At 49.7% G+C, this 20,269-nt stretch overlaps 1 protein-coding gene across 1 annotated transcript in view; it reads right to left on the bottom strand.

Annotated features, from left to right (window-relative positions):
* Nucleotides 1-1,553: 1,553 nt before the first annotated feature.
* The window catches only part of ARHGEF16 (Rho guanine nucleotide exchange factor 16), a 36,641-nt gene continuing 17,925 nt past the window's right edge, over nucleotides 1,554-20,269 (bottom strand). The window contains exons 7-15 of the mRNA XM_075121185.1: nucleotides 15,810-15,962; nucleotides 14,883-15,012; nucleotides 13,853-13,927; nucleotides 11,499-11,591; nucleotides 10,551-10,708; nucleotides 6,688-6,897; nucleotides 5,619-5,692; nucleotides 3,125-3,226; nucleotides 1,554-2,360 (exon numbers count right to left, since the gene is read on the bottom strand). Of these exons, the coding sequence (XP_074977286.1) occupies nucleotides 2,221-2,360; nucleotides 3,125-3,226; nucleotides 5,619-5,692; nucleotides 6,688-6,897; nucleotides 10,551-10,708; nucleotides 11,499-11,591; nucleotides 13,853-13,927; nucleotides 14,883-15,012; nucleotides 15,810-15,962 (1,135 nt within the window). The 3' untranslated portion in view covers nucleotides 1,554-2,220. The remainder of the gene's footprint in view (nucleotides 2,361-3,124; nucleotides 3,227-5,618; nucleotides 5,693-6,687; nucleotides 6,898-10,550; nucleotides 10,709-11,498; nucleotides 11,592-13,852; nucleotides 13,928-14,882; nucleotides 15,013-15,809; nucleotides 15,963-20,269) is intronic.

Below are 20,269 nucleotides of genomic sequence, written 5' to 3'. Positions count from 1 at the left end.
CATTGTATCGGCTTCAGTTCCCACCGCCCTCATGGACTCTGTTCTGCCAATAGCCTGGCTGTGCTTCCTGGAGAAATACTGTATGGCCAGCAGTTCTGAGCACAGCGAATCTCTGCTGCTTTCTCACACGTTAAAGCCGTCTGCCGGGAGCACTCGGAGGGAGGCACAGAGCAGCACTCAAAGGGGAATTCAGGCATCCTTCGCACCTCTCTAAACCTGCCCTGGGTTTTCCTGGAATCCAGGCTCCCAGACAGAACACAGTAACCAGCGCTGTAAACACTGTGTACTCAGCCTTATCAAACAAGGTGCTAAAATACAAAGATTACATGGCACAACCCTCCAGCGACTCCAAACTATTCACATCCTCCAGGCAGTCTGGATCAGCCACAGGGCTGGCTTAGATGATATTTCCATGAAACCCCTTGGGGGGTGGGTGGGGGACAGAGGGAGGAATGGATTCAAGTGAGCCAGACTCAGTAATGAGCCCACTCCCGGTCAGACAGAGGCCGCAGGTGGGTTTGAAAGGCTGCCTCTGTTCCCAGCTCTCGAGAGCTCTTTGGTGGGCTTGGCTCACAACCTGCTCGGTGTGAGAAACGCTGGTGGCCACACAGCCAAACGGGAACCTCTGAAGGGAAGCGGAGCAGCTACAGGTTATGACAGATTTTCTGGAGCAGCAGCACCGACCAGAGGGAATTCCCATTACAGCGGTTTGCCTTGTACCCAGGCCGCTGGCTAGTTCCAGTTTTTTCCTCACTCGTTAGCTCTTTCCTTACCCCGTCACCTTCTCCTTAGCGTTTACTCAGGGAGTTGATGGGGTCGGGTTGAAAGGGAGGGAGAAAGATTGCAACGGATAAAATTAATCGGCCCCTCTCTCTCCAAGCCTGACCTGCAGTCATAGGGTCACAGAGCTGGCTTCCAGGCACTCTTCGTTCTAACCCATGAGAGGACACCTCGCTGTAGCCTGACTGAAATGGCCCTGAAGCCTCCTGGACTCTCAGAAAATGCATCCTCCCCCCGTAACATCCAGCCCAAGACACGTGCCGGCTGAAAATCCACCTGAGAACGGGTCGCTTACATGGGGAAGCGTCGCAGGGGTTGCTCCGCAGAGGGTTCGTTCCAGGCACTGGCATAGCCTCCTCCGAGGCGCCGGGACCGTGAAGCCTGGAGACTCAATGCTGTCTCGGCGACCACTCCCCACGAAGACTCAGCTGGCCTTTTCGAACTTAGAAACACCCTGCAGGACAAATCCCAAACCTCTCCTGCAGGGTGCACGCAGAGCACTGGGTAGTTTCTCCTACGCTTAGTGAGTGTTAAGAACGCTGGAGAGCACTCGCTGCCCACCCCCCTTCGTCCCCAAGCCCCCAGCTGTGAAAGATTCACCCTCTGCATGGGCGCAGAATCACATAAGCAGCCTGCCCTGGTTTGGATGAAGCTCAGACTTTCAGTGGCTCAGGTCACTTCATCGACAGAGCCTCCCCAACACTCCAGCCAATGCAGAGCCAGACACAGCTGCTAACCATCTACTGAAAATGAGGACAGACTATTCAAATCACTAAGAAGGAAAAATATCCATTTTATAGATACACTTATCAAACCACACCTGGACGTGTTCCCCACAATACAGTGGCTGCAAAGAACCCTGCTGTATGTTCCACTACGGTCCCTAACAAGTGCTTGCCCCAGGACTAATAGCCATAGGCGATGGCAGAGAGAGAATAAAGGTGAATTGGAGACACAAACTGAAATATCTAACTAAAGCCCCAGCTCAACATTTGAATATTTCAGAGACGTCTCTGGGTTGGATTTCAAAGCAAGAAGCCATGGCTTTAAATTCCATGCAGCAAATTCCAGCTGATATTAAAAGCTGCGTATGAGGAGCCAGGGCAGATCAGACGATGTGAAGTAGCTCCTAGGGTTGCTGAAGTCTTCAGAGAGAAGATGACACATCCTGAGTGCATGCACAGAGGTTACACAGTCCCTCTCTCTGCACAAAATGCTCAGGTCTGAGTCAAGTTAGTTCCTCTAGAGAGCGTTTTCTTAAAAGGAAGGGAAATGGAGTTTGCTCCGAAGATCAGCTGCATGGGAGACACACCGAGGGCATCAGCGGGTCTGGACCACAGACTTTCCTCTCCTCAATAGTCTATGGGCTCAGCCGGCTTGCAGCTCGTGGCCTTATAACTGGCTCACTCCAAAGAAAGAACGTCCCCCGGGGCCTGGGACTCATACGTCCGTCTCTATCCGCAGCCGCTCCATGCGGCGGACATTGCTCTCCACAGCATTGCGGTTGGTGATGTGCTGAGCGCACGACTGGGGAAACCAGCCTCTCTCGCCGTCTCGCAGCCTCTCGCCCAAGTACCAGCCTAAGAGAGGGAGTGAAGCTCTCAGTTAGATGGGAAAAGAGAACACCTAGATGGTGAACACAAACAGTCTGCTCCAAATCCCCCACTCCAGGGCACCAGCCAGTCATGAACTGCCCAAGGCCTGGAAGAAGCTGCCCTGGCTTGACCCACACTTCCAGGCTCCCAGCTCCATGGCAGGGACCCTGGGGTAGCCCACACGTAGAGATCCCTCGAGTTTTGGACCCTGGACACCCCAGCTGTCCAAGAGAGCCCTGCCTGGGAGCACACGACAGAGCATCCAACCCAAAATGAAACTCTTTCATCAGAAAGTTTCTGACCAGCTCTAGTCATGACTGCAAATGACACAGCGGGCTATGGGTTCACGTGGACATCTGGCTGCTGCTCCAGACAGCTCCTATACAGTCCTGGCATATTCACTGGGTAACTCGGCAGCGTCTGCCATCCCCGGCCCTCAAAGCACTTCCCACAACACCTCCACGAGGTGGAGCCATTCATCCCATGGGATTCACGTGGTGAAGGGATGGGACTTCCCCAACGTCAAATGGCATTCCGGCAGCATCAGGATCTGAGCCCAGGGAAACCCGCTCCAAAAAGTAAGAGGTACCTTTTCAGAGCACAGGTTAGGCTCCCGTCTCCCCCTAGATCACACTCCCTTCCCAGAGCCAAGAACAGCACTCAGGAGTCCTGGCTCCAAGTCCCCTGCTCTAGCTTCCAGACCACTCTTCCTCCTCTGCCTGTTACCTCAGTCTCGCCAAATCACTTACCATCCTCTTCGTCGAGGACCAAGACGACATCCGCCTGCTGCAGGAAAATCTCATCCGTCTGTTTAGCCAAGTAGGCCCTGATTATCTCCACCTGTCTCAGCTCTAGTTGAAGGAGAGAGAGAGAGAGAGAGAGAGAGAATGCGGAGACTGAATGAAACGCAAAGCGCAGAGGGACTGGACAAAATGCCGGATGATGCTATGGCTCAACTGGACCCTGCAGCCAAACACTCAGAGCTCCAGTCACAGGTAGACGGGAGAGGGCTGGTCACAGAGCGGACAGGCCCTGCTGCATCACTGCCAGCTCCTAAGGGACGGGAGGCCCAAAGCACAAGACAGACAGCCTTTGCTCGCGCAAGGAGAGCTGTAAAACGGTACCGAGATGCAGGTGCAGATGAGCAAGTCCAGAGCAGATTCAGGTTCCAGTGACGGCCCCACAACCACTCAAGCTAAGCACCCAGGCACCAACTTCAAGGTGCTGCTCACCCCACCCACATCTCTGCTCTCGTTCCTCCTGTACCCTGCCCCACGGGCTCCCCAACCCAGTCTCCACTTCACAACCTCCCTTGCACTGTTCCCTAGCCCTTGGGGCAGCCTAATGCTCTGCTCCAATCCCACCGTACACCCACACCTGCAAGAAGTGCCTTCTACTCCTCTCTGCACCTGTGCTCATCCCCCTCTCTCTGTCCAGAGCTGGGCTCGTCTGGGCGCGGCTGCAAGCTCTCAGGGCAGCCTGCACGTCTCCCTGCGAGCCGGGGGGGGGGGGGGGGGGGGGGGAGTCCCCTGCTCACCCACATGTGCTAGCTCTCAGCGAGCTAGGAGAGGGTAAATCAGCACTGTAGCTGCAGTGGCAGGAGCGGCATGGCTGAGCCGCACCGAGTACAAACTTGCTGGTGGCAGGAGAGTAAATACTCAGCATGGCTCAGCTAGCAGAGCTCGACGGCGCCATTGGGACTCACGCGAGCTCGGCAAGGGCCGGTGCGCACACAGGTACGTAAGCAGGGGAAATCGTACCACTAGCTTATAGCATGGATAGAGCCTAAAAGCTGACACTGCACTACAGATAAATGAGTACAGGCCTATTAATATTTGTGACAGTGCTCACAGCAGATGCAGGCAGAATTTTGGGGATGAGCCCTGTGGAACTTGATGGTTTTGACCCCAAACCAGGCAAAATGTGGCAAGTTTGGGTTTTAGGGTCATTTGATCACAAATCTCAAAGCAAAGCAACACAGCGGCAGGAGGTGGCACAAACCAAATGAGTGGAACAAAAACGTACCCATTTCCAGTGGCTCTAGTCCCACCCTTTGCTCTTACTGGCAAAGCTTTGGACACGACTTCTCTATGATTTGAGCTGGTGAAGACTTTGTTACCCAGGCTGTTCAGAGCTATGGGTCTTTGGGAAGGTGATTCACAATGCTGCCAGATCTCACAATTTTATCACAAGTGTCGCAATACCTAGGGGGTGGGAGATGGGAAGCCGGCTCTGAAAGCCCCAGCTTCTGGAGTCATGTGATTAGCAGAGAGTCTCAGTTTTCATTTAAAAAAGTTATTAGCCCTTGTGGTCATGGAGAAAAGCCTGAAAACAGGATCTGAGTTAATACTAAAAACTCAGAAACCAGGAAGTGGCGAACCCCCCTGTCCAGCATTTATAAATATTTTTAAAATCCCATGATTTTTAATCCAGTCTCATGATTTGCTTAGGGCCCTGACATAAATTTTCAACACTTGGGGCTGGCAATGCTAGATTCATAATCAAATCAACTGCAACCATTTGAATTACGTGCTGCAGAGACCATGCACACAGCTGGTGGGGCTAAACAGAAGTTGGAGAAAGAAGGTTTTTTTTTATTTGATCAGCTTTGAGCTTTTCATTTGGCAGATAATTCCCGCCCCCCCCCCCCCCTTTCCATTTCTGAAGAGCTTGGAATTAACACGACATTTTTGTTCACTTCCTGGTGTATTCCCAGACAAGAAAGGATTTTGGAGTCACAGGACCATGCGAGTTAGCAGCTGCTGAGGCAGAGCCAGCAGAGGGAGCAAAAGTCTCCCTTTCTCTTATTCTATTCGGAAGAGCATTCCTCCTCCAAGGAGAACCATTTCCTTTCCCTTATTTAGCATCCCGCCCACTTTTATAAGGAGCTTACAAGCCAATGACAGAATCGTAAAGGGACAGATTAGAGTTAACTGCGGCTCTTGAGTAAAAGGTCTGATATCTTCATGGGAGGCAAATGCTGGTAGCAGGAGAACATGCAACAGATTAGAATGGGTCTCTGAACAGGAGAATTAGACTCTTTCATATTTAATACATGCACGTCCACAGCACAAGCGAATCCCTTGGAGTCACAAACTTTCCACTCAGAGACTTTGACCTTTGGAAGGAGATAGTTAGTCCTTAACCAGGGAGAGTCGTACAATAATTAACAGACAGTGTGCAATCTACAGACGTTAAAAATAAACCTTAATGACTGAGGGCTGGTTATTAATAAAGTTTTACCTCCTTTACTAGCCACTTCATCTGTTTTGTTTTCTCTGTGCATCAGAGCAGTGATCCAGCGAGCCCGGTCACTCCTGTCAAGAGTTAAAGACCTTGTTATGTGCAGGTAACAAGCGTGGAAATACCTTGCATTAGAACCAAAAGGTTCTGCCAGGCTGTAGAGAAGATAGAAATACTGGTCTCCTGCACATGGTAAATTCCAGCAACCCTCTCCCAAAAGAGCGAAGCATCTGAAAGATGCTATTTTAAACAAATAATTTAATCTCTATGAAGCGGGTCTGGACTTTATTCTCTGCAGGATGGCACGGAGAGATGCAGCTTTGAAGCAGACGTAGTGTAAGAGGTTGCTGAGTATCTACAGGACTGCGTCACGCATTAATGAAAAGATGAGGTGAGACAATAAAGTGGTGGAGGTGGCTGAAATATACCCCCAGGGTCAGAGGCAAGAGTTTGGGGATTCCCAAAAGAACCGTCGCTTCTTGTGAAACAGGATCGAGTCTAACGGATGAAGGCTGATCTCGTCAGGATAATGGAACCATGTGCCATTTTGACCTAAGAACAGCAGGAAGTGAAAGAGAAAGACAAGCCTCCATAAGAGAGAACAGGGTTTAGCAGCAGCCAATGGAAGTTACTTAGGGCCCGAGGGGAAAGGGAAAGGTAGGTCGATAAGGATAAAAGAGAAAGCAAAAAGGAGGCAGCAGCTGATGGTCTAGAGATTCCAAAGCAGAGAGGGGGGAAGCAAGGCTGGAGACCTTGGGAAAGGAACTTCTCTGCACAGCTCAACAATTTGCAGAAGACAAACAGGGAAGAGTTAAGGCAAAAAACTTATTTCTGTGCTATGGGAGAGGAGAGGTTTTGGTGGCCTAAGGTATTTATTCATGTGCTATATGATTAAACATGTTCTCCCCTCCCCACCCCATCTTGAAAAGATTTAATAAAATGCTGTTTCTCTCTCATAAAAACCCCAACAACAACAAAAAAACCCACACCCCACCCACAATCCAGGAAAAAAATAAATCCCACAGCCCCTCTGCATGTTTAGGAAGGAAGCCCACAGAGCAACACTCACAGAGACTCCGCTGACAGCACAATCGTCTCCTCCTTCCCTTCGCTGTTCCTCTTCATGATCACTCGAAACGAGTGGCTGCTACACGGGCCACGGGCTGCACCACTTGACCCCGGCTTCCCAGGGGGAGACGAGGGACTGTCAAGGCTTTCAATTTTCTCCACCATTATCTGATCCAGCTTGGCATAGTCCATAACTGCGTAGCTCTCCTCACTAGAGGCAACAAAGCGCAGCGGGGTTAGAACCTCCCAGTGCTGGGCATGCTGCTCGCTTCCAGAGCCAGGAACTCGGTCTTGAAAGCAGCTTCCCTGAAGGTTGACCAGAGCCCAGCAAATGCCAAGACACACACAAAGCTTAGTAGTGCCATCAGGCCTTTTCTTAGCTCATTAACTCCCGCCTCCCATCAAGGCCAAGTGGTTGGGCTCTCCTATAGACTTCTGCTGGCACAGCAGGGGCTGATGAAGTGGGATACGGGACCAACGTAGCTGTGCTGGCAGAAGCCTCAAGGGCAGATGCCATCACGCCAGCAAAGCTGCTGCTACCGGTCCTCTATCCGACCTTGGCTACTGGCTGCGGTTGGACCTCAAAACATAAGAACGGCCACACTTGCTCAGACCAAAGGTCCATCTAGCCCAGTTTCCTGTCTTCCAACAGTGGCCAGTGCCAGACGCTTCAGAGAGAATGAACAGAGCAGGGAAATCAGTGAATGACCCATCCCCTGTCGGCCATTTCCAGTGCCTGGCATGTATTGCATTCCTGACCATCTTGGCTAATAGCCATTGATGGACCTGTCCTCCATGCAGCTATCTAATTCTTTTTTGAACCCTGTTATATTTTTGGCCTTCACAACATCCCCGGCAACGAGTTCCATAGGTTGACTGCGTGTTGCATGAAGAAATTCTTCCTTTTGTTTCTTTTAAACCTGCTGACTATTCATTTCATTGGGTGACTCTTGTGTTATGTGAAGGGGTAAATAACACTTCCTTATTCACTTTCTCCACCCCAGTCATGATATCACAGACCTCTATCTTAATCTCTCCTCACGTGGAAGCTGTTCCATCCCCCTCACCATTTCTGTACCTTTTCCAATTCTAATATCTTTTATGAGACAGGGTGACAAGAACTGCACAAAGTATTCAAGTTGTGGGTGTACAATGGATTTATACAGAGGCAATATGATATTTTTGGTCTTATTATCTCTCCCTTTCCTAAGGCTTCCTAACATTCTGTTGGCTTTTTGTGACTGGCACAGAGCAGATGTTTTCAGAGAACTAGCCCTACGTGTTGAGAAGCAGCATGATCCAGGGGACAGGGCACTAGCCTGCTGGATGACCTGGGCCAACTCATTTCTCTCTCTGCCTTGTTTAGGCTGTAATCTCTTTGCTGCAGGGGCTGTCTGGATCAGGCCCTTGACACGTGACTAACACACAGACCATCACAATCCACCATGTCCTAGAGCCAATAGCAGAGTGTTTGAGACAGGGGCTGGTTTGATTTTGGCTCTTGGCAACCCAGAGTTCAGTTGCCAACTGAACATTTAATCATGACTTCTTTTTCTGGGATGGTGAATTTCTCAAGCCACCATGGGAACTGGTGCAGCATTCAAGGGCATATAGTCCATAATACGCTGAGAGAGCCACGGAAACGGGCAGAATTGCAGAGAGATCCCCACCCAGAGAGAGAATTCGCATTTCATCTCCTCAGCATGTGCACGTTAGAGCAGCAGTTCACTCTAACTCCTCTAGCAGTAGACCGTAGTGAGTTATTTCCATATAAATCCAATCCTCACCTGCCCACAGCAGCAACAGGATTCCAAATGGAAACAGACAAAAGTGACCCCAAAAGACTTTAAAGGCTGGCAAACACGAGAGACAGAAACATCCAGAAGGCAGAGAATTTAATCAGATCTCTGTGCCAACTGGGGGAGTGAGAGGAAACCAAGGAGTCAAATTATAGAAAACTGTTTAAGAAGCAACCTTGCAGGGCTAATATTCCTCTTTATGTGGTGCCAGCTTGGCACAAATGGCACCAGAACGAACCAGAGGGAAGGTGCTTACCTTTGGTGAAATGAGCTTTGCAAGGTTATGTAGATAGCTAGATAAACACAGCCTTGCAAAGAGCTCTCCTGGAAGTGCCATTTTTTGGTCAGGCAAACCAAATATTAAAGTCTACCCCCATCTTCTTTTAGACTGTACAGTCTTTGGGGAAAGGACTATCTTGTTCTTGTGCCTGTAAAGCTCCTAGCAGAATGGGGCCCTGATCCATGACCAGGGCTTCCAGGTGCTGCTGTATTATAAATATCACATGAGACCAAGTCAATGTTGTGCCCAGGTGGGTAAGTTTTCATACTAGCTTTGCAGGGCTGCGATTTGGTGGTCATGTTTTTACTTTAAATTCCAAAGGCTGGCTATTGTCTTCCTTGTCCTCTCTCATTCTTGATATCGTGTGCTCTGCTTAAATTTTGAGGGAGAGGTGTTTATTTTGTTTTGTTTTAAGATCATCACCACCTCTCCTCAATTGGGCCTCTGAGAGCAGGCGGTGGATGCCAGCTCCATCACGCTGGTTTCACTGCCCATTGTTAGTGCTCCCGAATAGCTGGGAGCAATAGGTTCCAGCAAAAGGGCCATCACAATGGGGTTAATTTGTGTACCTAAATTGCTCCTATTTGATGACTTGTAAGCAAAGGATTTGGTCAAAGATCCAAAGTTTTAAACATTCCGTTAAAGGGAGAGCTTCATAGCTGCAGGCTAAGGAGCGTCTTGGACAAAAGGCTTGGTGCCCCCTCCTCCTCTTTGGTGAGCTCACTAATAAAAGGGCAGGGATGACTGCTGTCCTGTAACGAATGCATTTCTTGCCCTTTTTAGCCTCTAACATTGATCAGAGAGGTTCAAGTGACAGCACTGGAGGGTAGAGCCACTTCATACCCAGCGAGACAGGAACAAGTTTCTACCCACCTCACCCCTAACCCATAACCTGTGGAGAGACATCACTGGGGTTTTTGGTTCGGAGCCAAACTGGAAAATCCAGGGGGAAAATATTCAGTTGCATTGGACCGGAAATATTTTTTTTTTTATTTGCTTGGTCTCAGGCCAAGCTAAACATTTTGTTCAACCTGAAATGATTCTGCCCCCCTCTCCCCCCCACCCCCCACATCTTTGTTTTGCATTGTCTTCAGGTGCTTTTCCACCTGTGTGTGTGTGTGTGTGTGTGTTTTTAAAATGAGCTGGTGTGAAGTGAGACATCGAAGTATTTTGAGCTGGCTGAAACAAACCATTTAGACTTGCCTCAAAAAACCTGTCCCACTCCATTCGCTCTAGGCCCCAATCCCGCAGGAAGCATCTCAGCAAGAGGGGGACGTGACCCGTTCAGTCCCTGGCTTCTCTGCCGAGGTTCTCAACAGTAGCACCTAGGGAGCGCCAGCTGGAAGGGGGTTGTTTTGGTTTGTTTTTTTGAAATAAGGACGCCCGTCGTGTTGGGGCTGGAGGAAGGGCACCAGCTTGCTTAACGACACAGGTGTCAAACCACAGTCAGATGGTCAACTGCGCTCACGATGGAATGGATTCAAACCGGTGATGGGCGTGAATGCTCCACCTCTCTCTGTCGACTAGGGCTCTAGCTTTGCAAATACACAGACAGACATTCATAAGATCATGCATCCGATGAAGTGAGCTGTAGCTTACGAAAGCTTATGCTCAAATAAATTTGTTAGTCTCTAAAGTGCCACAAGTCCTCCTTTTCTATTCATGAGACAGTAATTTACCACTAGGTAATGCACCCTCAGTACTACTGACTGCTTCAGATGAGGCAATTGATAAAGTCTCTTCTTATGAGCTCAACAAGAAGAGACCATAAATATCCTCCCTTACCTTTTCTTCTTGGTTACAATCAGGACGTCATTAAACACAAAAAGGTAGCAGTTAGCCCGGCCAAAACTTTTGCGGAAGATACCAGCATCTTCTGAATGGGAAAGGGAGATCTCCCCTCTTTTCAGCAGCCAGCGGGAAGCTGAAATCAGTGGGAAAGGCTGCAACAAGAAATGTAGTCAATTTTGGGACACAATAGCAACAGTAAAAGAAGAGTCTGAAGTGATCAAAGGTCCCCGATTGCATTGTCAATGGAGAACTACGTAGCCATTCTAAGGCCAGATGTTGAGAGCTGGGCTCTTTGAAAAAAAAATCTGGACTTAACTTGGGCACTGGGCAATTCTGAAAATCTGGCCTTTAGTGAGCTAGTATTGAAGGAGTTCCCTGGTAGAACAAGAGACAGCTATTTTAGCTGCATGAAACCATCCCCAGACCGCGTAGAGTGACAACAGTGACTTCATTTCTCTTGCTCCTCCCACCAGTGGGATTGGCCTCAAAAGAAATTCTTTTAAATGCATAGCAGTTCTTAAAGTAATTAGTCCCACCCTTCTGTTCTGATCTCCTGACTGGTAGTGTGTACGGAGTGCCACCAGGTTGACAGCGCCCTCGGCAAAAAGCCCAGAGATCCAATATTGCGTGTTAACAGTTTGCATCTTCAATTTTAAATGGTAGTAAAAGATACAGCTGGATAAACAGCTTTTGAGCGAGAGACTGTTCACTCAAACCAACCAAAGTTCTTGTTTTAAATGACAGCAACAATATAAAACTCTTAAGAGACAGACGGATTTTCAATGCGAGCTAGGTGCCTAACTCGCTCTGGCATTTTAGTAATGTTCACTAGGTGCCTAAATACCTTTGCCAATCTGGCTGCAAGTATTGAAAAAGCTACCATCACTGCAAAGCATAAGAAGAGAAGCCCAGGGCACATTTCCAGCAAAGAGGACTCCTCACCTTGATCTTTCCAAACTCCAGGTGTTTCTGAAGTGTGTACATCTGCTCGGTCCTCTCCATCGTGTGGGCTCCCTCATTGCATTTCTTAACTAGCTAGAAGCAGAAAGACAGAATTATCCCAAAACTTAGCTTGCGTTCTCTTTCTACACAGTGGACATAATTGGACAGCCTGGAGTTCTTCACTGCCACTAAACTGAGGCATGAAGTGAGGCAGGAGGGTTGGAGATATGCACCAGAGATGTAAAAGTTTGGAAGAAGAATTGGTTTGCTACTTTAAAGCACCCTCTTTTCCACCGGAGCCGTGACAGGCTTGCAATGCTGGGCCATTTTTGCCTGCTCTCGCCAAGATTTTCCAGCCTTTACTTCCTCTCTTGCTGGAAAGCAAAATAAATGCAGTTCCCTCCCCTGCCTTTCGCCACGCAACTCCTGGCAACACTGCCTAGGACTCAACTGATTTAAGGGTGACAACAGGCAGCGGCCACCCTTCCTACTCCTCCCTTCATGGCCCAAACATGCCTGATCAAAGGGGATCCTAGAAATCTGTTCGCCATGGAAAAATGCGGAATATGCGATTTTAAAGAGAATCTTTAATATCTGCATTTTGTGAAAAAATAAAAACATATATTAAATTAACTAAATTTTACAGAGAGGAACAGTGTCACTTATTCAATGCACGTAATCTCCCCCTCTTGTGGTTGATTTCTGAATGCACTTTAAATTTACATAGCTAAACATACTCCAATAAACTGCTTCCAGCCTATAGAGGTTACTCAACGGTGTACAGGGGTTCATGTCCAATTTCATTTCAGCCTCCAGATGAGAGTAACTAAAGTTATGAAAAGATGCCAAAAACTTTAAAAATCACCCCTGAAGACTGTGTCACTGAGTTTGGCAAGGACAAATTTCACATTGATGGTAATGTACCATTCTGTACTGTATGCAGCAAGGCTGTACATTACATTCAAAGGCAGACATAAGAACGGCCATACTGGGTCAGACCAAAGGTCCATCAAGCCCAGTATCCTGTCTCTGACAGTGGCCAATGCCATGTGCCCCAGAGGGAGTGAACCTAACAGGTAATGATCAAGTGATCTCTCAATTGTGGAACACATGGAAAGTGCTAAACAAACTGAATGAAAAACGAAAACAAGAGGCTGAAACAGCAGGGCCATCGACAGCAGTAAACACACACTACACTGGGACTGGATCATTCTATTAATTTTATTTTATAATAATGACTAATGGCACTGGTAGGCTTAGAATTTGCTTAAAATTGTAAATATATATCAATAAAACATTGTGCTCAACTGATATCTATAGATATTGTGGCAAGGGAAACTGAAGTTCAGTGTTTCATTTTAATTGCGGGAAAACAGATTTTTTTATTGGAGAATTTTGGTTATATCACGGAAAACTAGGATCCTTGCTGATTAGCTGGCCTTTCATCTCTGTTCTGGACAGCTAGCAGCTACAGGTGCTTGACTGATCACTCCTTTGCTCCCAAGCCTAAAGCCTATATGATTCGGCAACACTAGGACAGTTTCAGTGGAGTCAAACTCTGCGCTTTCCCTCTCCACTCACTATTCCCTCCTCTCCTCGGCCGGACTGCCATCTGACTTCAGGATCTCTTAGAGCATCCTCTCAAGTGCTACCAGATCCTTCTGAATCAGGGACCTTGGGCTGTTCTGGAGCAAGGCAGTCTGCTTTTCCTTGCTTCTCGTCTCAGACACAGCCGTGAAGCGCTCCACCTCCCTTCAAAGCCATCCTGGGAGGCACTGGGTGGAAGGTCCCATTTTAGTAGCTGTCTGAGGGAGACTGCTTTACAGACCACAGGGAATGTGAGACGAGTTGTTAATTACAGCGGAGAGCATGGCCCCTCGACAGTATGCAGCTTCAGACTACAGTGCTAGCGGCATCTCTTCCACTGACAGCTTCCCTTCAGTGCAGTTAAACGATGCACATGTACCCCCCCACCCCTACCACTGCTCACAGAGGCCAGAATACAGCAGCCTCTTAGTGTGGGGGAAGAGGCTACTTTAACACTAATGGCAGGAATGATCACAATCCTGTGTTTGGGCAGGGGGGGAAGAGGTGGCTAATTCTTTGATTTATAATGTTGAAGTACTGTCAGAGGGGATCAGATGCCTCAAGATGCGTAGAGCAGCAAAAGGGTAAAGGCAACTGTAACTCATGTGGCTGACTCGGGAAGTCCTCGCAGCCCCAAGGATCAGGTCTCCTGTGTATCACGTAAGCACGGCAGGTCTTCTTGCAGCGAGGCAAAGCACCTGCAGTTTACTACTGGACAATACGTACAGCTTCTTCCTTCCTTCCTTCCAAGGCTGCAGATGCCTCACCTTGCTGATGGCTTTCAGGGCTTGGGTGGCAGCTTCGTAGGCTGTGCTGTCCACGCTGGTTTTCTGACAAACCGTCTAGAAGGTGGAGAGAACATTAGAGAATCCTTCCAAAACAAACGTCAGTTTAAACGGCTTTGCTCTATTCCCCCACAGGTTCTAGGATGTGGCAAACCCAGGGTCCTCTCCCGGGTGGGAGCTCATAACTAGCACCTGCAAGCGAGGGAGGGAAGGATGCATGCAACACTGAGGGAATTATAAACAAAACCAGGAGAAGCAATCATTTTGCTACTTGGAGGCATCTTTTCCACTTGGCCTCTTGGTGTTTCTTGTAGATGCTACATAGGGGCCGTAAAGAAAACAAGGATATTAACATGTTCTCATCCCTTTGCAGAAACTAGCTGTGTTGAGCAAAGCTAAACTGGCTCTCCCCTCCCCCGCCCGACCCACCCCATTTGAGGGTTGCTGGATTCAGGGATTGCACAGAGGGGATGAATCTTTCAAAGACTGCTCTCTCCCGAACTTCCTCGTGCACATCGCTGCTAGCCCAACCAGGGGAGCTCCAGGCTTTCCCTACTGCATGACCTAGATGCCACACCCCTGGTGCTTTTTTGGGCATTGAACAGAGTCTCAGTTTTGCAGACCATTTCCTGCCCTAGGCCTTTGCATCTCCTCCCTCGGGGCAAGGCAGTGGCATTAGACTGTGAAAAAAGTAATTGAGGAACCAGGGCAGAGCGACAGGGATGAGAGACATCATAAGCCACACAGGGTCCTTCCATAGCAGACTGTGCATTGAAGGAAGTAGGGAATAGGGCCAACCAGCATTCTGGGCTGGAGTTCAAGTTCTGGACAAAGATTCCGGTCAGTTTCCGAACCGAACCTTCCTTGCATAGCTATAACATCAGCCAAAGACCGCCAGGACGCAGGTCTCAAGTACTCTGCTGTGCTAGATTCATGCCAGGGAACAGTAAGATCAACGCACTCGGTCCCTTTGAAAGGTGCCAGGGAATTCCACTTGCTGGTTCTTACTTACGTCCATAAGCAGGGGCAGGCGTGTTACTCTTTGCATGGGGAGGATGAGGAAGGAGCTCATGGGCAGGCCACCACACTCTGGCTTCCTCTCAATTTGTTTCAAGGCCTCTTTAAACGTAGCATTCGTGTTTCTAAAATGGGACACAAGGATCCTCCATTAGGCTTGGGCTTTCCAGACCCTTCATGTGCTAGAGAAGCTAATGGCCCAGGCATGACGTGGGTTCTCCAGGGTTTCTAACAGTTGGTTACAGCACCCAGGGAGATGTTAACAATTGGGACATATGCTTGGTTCAGATAATGCCTGTATTAATCCCCTTGGAGCTTAAGAAAAGGCACTGGAAACACTCAGTCCTCCCCACGGGTGATTATATCAGTACTGACATTGCAATGGACGACATGACCTTGGCATGAGCCGGAGAAAGCCTGACTGTTTGGAAAACACAGACATCCCAGCGAGAGATCCTCGCTTCCAGGCTGGGGTCAGAGCCCCTCCACAGCCACGAGTCTCCAGATCCAGGAAGGGAACGGATCCACCCCGAAAGCACTTCCTCTCTGGAAGTTGATAATTTGTGAGTGGCGAGGACATTCTTGGATGCCCTTCCACCCCCCTCATTACACCACCTCTGCTCACACAGAACAAACAATCCCAAACAATCATGCTATTGCTAGCTGAAGGTAGGTCCCACAGTCACTGTCCCAACTAGTAGAGGATCATCCCCACATCTAGCCTTGAACAGCGAGCACACTGCAGCCTGGGGACAGGCACGAATTCCTTGAAAAAGGAGACATCCGAGTTACAGGAGAATTTGCTGTGGGTAACTCACTGGCGGGAGTGCAAAACTCATGGAAAGTCGCCACGCGTGGCTCAGCCTGGATTACTACTGGCTAGTTACAGACCCCAAAGCCCTGCTGTGCAGCAATAACTCACAGAAGCTTCTGTAGCGTCCTTTGCTGGTAGACTTCGTTGGAGCAGTAGACGACGTAAGGGTTGAAGCGGTTTGACACGTGATTCTCCAGGATGTCGCTGATGTTGGGGATCAGTATATTTTCCTGGTGCCGCTTCTCCAAGTCCTCAAAAAAACTGCCAAGAACACACACACACACGGCAATTGGTGGGGTCACAGGAAGCAGACTATGTGTCTGCGTACAGGGATGCTCTCTTACCAAGTTCCCTTACCAAGATCTGCCGGCTCGCCAATTCTTTTGTCTCATAGAACTTCTTACTCATCCCTGGATTCATCTTGCCTCTCCCCATACCAATGGCTTTCCATTCAATGGACTTCGCTCCCTTATTTAATGTCCTGTGTTCTAGAGACTTTTTCCTATCAGTGTTATCAGCTCTTCCTCCAGTGCACCTCCTCCTCACAGTTCAGCTCAGGAAGAAAAAAAAAAAAAAAAACCTAACTAGGCTACAATATCTGGTCCAAAAGCCAAGGCCACTTCTGATTAAGTGGGTGATTCACAAACACCTGGTAGAACAGGAGGAGCTTGGCCCACGTGGCTGTGACTACCCTGCATGAGGCTGCAGAGACTAGCAAGGGCTTGTCTACATGAAGAAACTGCCCAAAATAGCTACTGTAGAATAGCTTCCCACGTGGATGCTTTGCTCCAGAATAGAAGTCCCTTTTTTTCTTAGAGTTAGTGTGCTTCCAAAGCAGAGTAATTATCCTGAAACAAAGTGACTCCTATTCCGGAACAGAGGGTCCACAGAGGGAGCTATTCCAGCATCGCTATTCTGGAATCATTTATCTCATAACAGCTATTCCGGTCACTTACCCTGTGCAGACAAGCCCAAATTCTACCACGGCAGAGACAAGTCTGCTCCCCCCAATGGCTGTGTTCCCACCTGCTGACCAGCAAACTCAGCCAACATGCAATTCGCGGTAGTGGGTGTTCCTGGGAGAGTCTCCATGCCATTAGATTCTCGGCAAGCTGCCGAAGTGTCCTCGGGGAGGGTGTAACATTTGGGCAGACCAAGCTATAAACATCCAGAGAGGACTATGGCTCTTCTCCCATGCTATCAGAGAGACACCCGGCCTCAGACATCATGCCCCAGCCAGCCTGCAGCACCAGGACTGATTTCTCCATCTACCTGTGTACTATTTTAAGGCAGATCTGCTACCATGACAGCCAGAAAGCTCGGATTAAGACATAGGAGGAAATCTACTAGGGAACCAAGATTGACTCTTTCCTTAGAAGGGACTTTAAAAACAAAAAGCCAGCCACTGCCGGCAGAGCTGTTAGAAGCTGCCTGCAGGGAGGCAGGGAGCTATGCATGTGGTGAGGCCAGCAGGACAGTGTAACTCTAAACCTCCTTTCTATGTTTCAGCCCCAGGGAGGTGCAGCTCCTGGGTGTCAAGCCCACAGGGTCACTTCCCAGAACAAGCAGGTGTCACATGGGGATGTGTGTGCAATCACGGGGGATTTTATATGGGCCTAAAGGAAATAGCAGAATGCTGGGGAGGAGCATGCAGCGTGCTAAGCTGCAATTATCCTGTTCCCTGCTGAGTTTGCCTCTCCCGAACATACCTCACCCCACCACAGGGCGCAGAGAGGGGAAGCTTCCCCAAGTGAGAATCCAGAACTCCTGGCCCAGGAGAGAAGGGAAATCTCAGAGGCCCCTGAAGCACAGAGCCAGCTCAGCACAGCCACGTGGCCTGCCAGCCAGTAGCACGTGAACAGGGAGAGGTGATAAGAGGGGCTTAAGCCTCAGCATCTGAAATTTCCTCCCAGGAATAGTTCATGGTCCTAAATATCAGAACTCACTTCACAAGGGACATTCCCTAGACACGCTCAGACAGACAGACTCCACAGGAACACACATGCACGGTTCAACAGAGAGACAGGCTCGCAGCCCCAGCATCTGGAATTGAATCTGAAACTCCCCCAAGTTCAGGTGTGGGGTTTGGGTTCGAGCCTCTAGAGGCATTATGCACACACTGCCCCAATCTTAGAAAGGGATAAGCCATCACCCCCGGCGCTAATGGAACGTAACTGGGATTCAATGCCTCACAAGGGCCATTCTTGCTCACATGGTCACCAGGTTCGGGTCTGACGCTTGGCCACCCAGGACAGGGGGGCCCTGGCAGGTCTCAGTCTATTCTGATGTATGCACACGCATGTGTTAATTCAGATCTCCAGAGACCCAGGAGCTCCATATAATGAGCTCTCACTACAGGGCTCATAGCAGAGAGGGGAGGCTTTGCAATAGGTCTTAAAAGAAAGAGCCCCAAGCCAAGAGCACCTGGGCCATGCATCACATTACAGTCAGTCAGCACGGACCTCGGGGGAGGAGAGAGCCAGCAAAAAGCTTCCATACGCACACAGAGGGCTTTTGGAAAAAAGTTAGGTTCTAACTGACAGAATGATGGATTTCCCTCTGCCCTGGGAGACCCAGCTCGGAGCAGGATGGTCGGCTCTGAGCTTTGCAAACGCCTAGAATTGCTCAGCAGCTGGAGGCAGATCCACTGCTCAAGGAGAACGAGGGCTCTGTTCTCTCAGCACTGCAGACCCGAGGCCAGGCGAGCTAGTGCAGCATACGAGAGACAAGAAATCCCTCCTGGCCCATACGCACTGAGGGAAGGGACCTCCCTGAAAGCAAGGTTGGGGGGGGGGGGGGGGGGGAGGAGGCGGCACAGATTAGCCCGTCCGCCCGCTGAATAATTATGTTTAGCTTTTATGACTTTGTTTTAACTGGTTATTGCTCAGGAAGGTGAAGCAACGATTTTTTAAATCAGTGACAGCGATATTGCTTATGATACAGGTCCTCTCCCCTCCCAAGTGCCAAAGGAATCAGCCCCCCCTCCCCCCGCTTCTTTCACTGAAGGGGACCCCAAGGCACACAGTGGTTAAGTGACTCACCTAATGTTCCAGAGTTGGGATTAGTACTCCAGAGTTCCTGGTTCTCAGTCCTGTGCATATCCCTCCCCGCCCCGCCCCCAACAGATTCTTCATGTCAGTTATTTGAGGAGTAATTTTATTGCTCCCTCCCTGCCAAAACCCTCTCCAGGCCAGTTCCGGCCCTGCTCTCTCACAGAGCAAGCTGTAAGTCAGACATTCACAGAGCACCCATCTGCTACAGGTTGCAAGTCCCTGGAACGCCCCCAACACAAGCTCCCAGGCCTTGTCGAGTCTTTGGCCCGTGCTTGCCTTTGTTCATTTTTCACACAGCCCAGCTCGCTGACAGCCAACAAGCTTTAGGTTCAGCGCAAGGCCAGAAAGGTTCATCCCCTCCTCAAGAGCAGAGGCCAAGCCGGCATTGGCGGGTTAGGGATGCAGCCATTTCGCTTTCGGCAGCCTCTCAATGAGCTGAGGCAGAACAAGTAGTGGCTTGTTGGAAGGCTCCCAGGCAGCCTCTGCTCTACCAGCCACTGTCATGTCTAAACTTGCCCAGGGCTTTGCCATGAGATGCACCTATGCCTGCGTCACTGGGCCAGAGAGACGAAGGGAGAAGACACCCCACACAATTTACTTTTACAACTTATAACAAGGCTCTTCTAGGGCACAAGGATGAGAATTTGAAACCAGTCCAGGGAGCCCAGTGGAGTCTACGCAGGTTTGAGTGCAGCTTTAATCAACAGGACCTCCCTACCCAAGGACGTGAACTTCACCAGACAACCCGGCACTGCAGAGCAGCAGCACCAGGAGGCCTTGGGCTGCCTAGTTCGAGGAAGGGCCTGTGTGCTCGTCCCTGTCTGCACAGAGAACACAACCCTGTAGACACTAGCCACATGGACATACTCACGATGCTAGCTCCCTGGTATGCCAGTCAGGTGGGCTCAGCACCGTGGCACAGGAGCTTAGCAGGGGGGAAGGGGAGGCAGGAGGGTAAATGGTACGTTTGCTAACAACAGATTACACACAGACCTATGGCGGCGCCCCCCCCAGTTGTTCCTTCAACAAAATGAATCATATTTAAATAGGGAGGGCAGCCAACCATGGGACACAGGGAATTCCCGATCACTCAGGGTCTTTAACTCAAGACTCGATGCTTTTCTAAAGCATAAGCTGCAGCTAAGCAGAAGTTATGAGCTGGATGCAGGAATCACAGCGTGAGGGTCTCCGGCCTGGGCTACGTAGGTGAGACTGGATGAACACAATGGCCCCCTCTGGTCTTAACATCTGTGAAAAGTCCTGGTGCCAATTCAGCTATTTCTTGGAGGATGGGGCAGATTCTGGTCCCTGCACCCCCCACCAACAGGGACCCCAGGTCTGTCTTGGCCAGGGAGCCTCCCCTCTCTCTTACCCATACAGTGCACGAGCTGCCGCCGCCAGGAGTTGAGTTCTTAGACTCCCTGGCGCTCCAGTGTACAGGTGAGCCAGGTTGTAACATCACTAGGCCCAGCTGCCCTCCATCTGTACAGAGGGGCAGCCAGGCCAAGGTTCAGT

Source organism: Caretta caretta, chromosome 18, assembly GCF_965140235.1.
Source record: "Caretta caretta isolate rCarCar2 chromosome 18, rCarCar1.hap1, whole genome shotgun sequence".
NCBI lineage: Eukaryota > Metazoa > Chordata > Testudines > Cheloniidae > Caretta > Caretta caretta.
The sequence above is the reverse complement of the archived record's forward strand: the minus strand, read 5'-3'. Positions and strand labels throughout refer to the sequence as shown.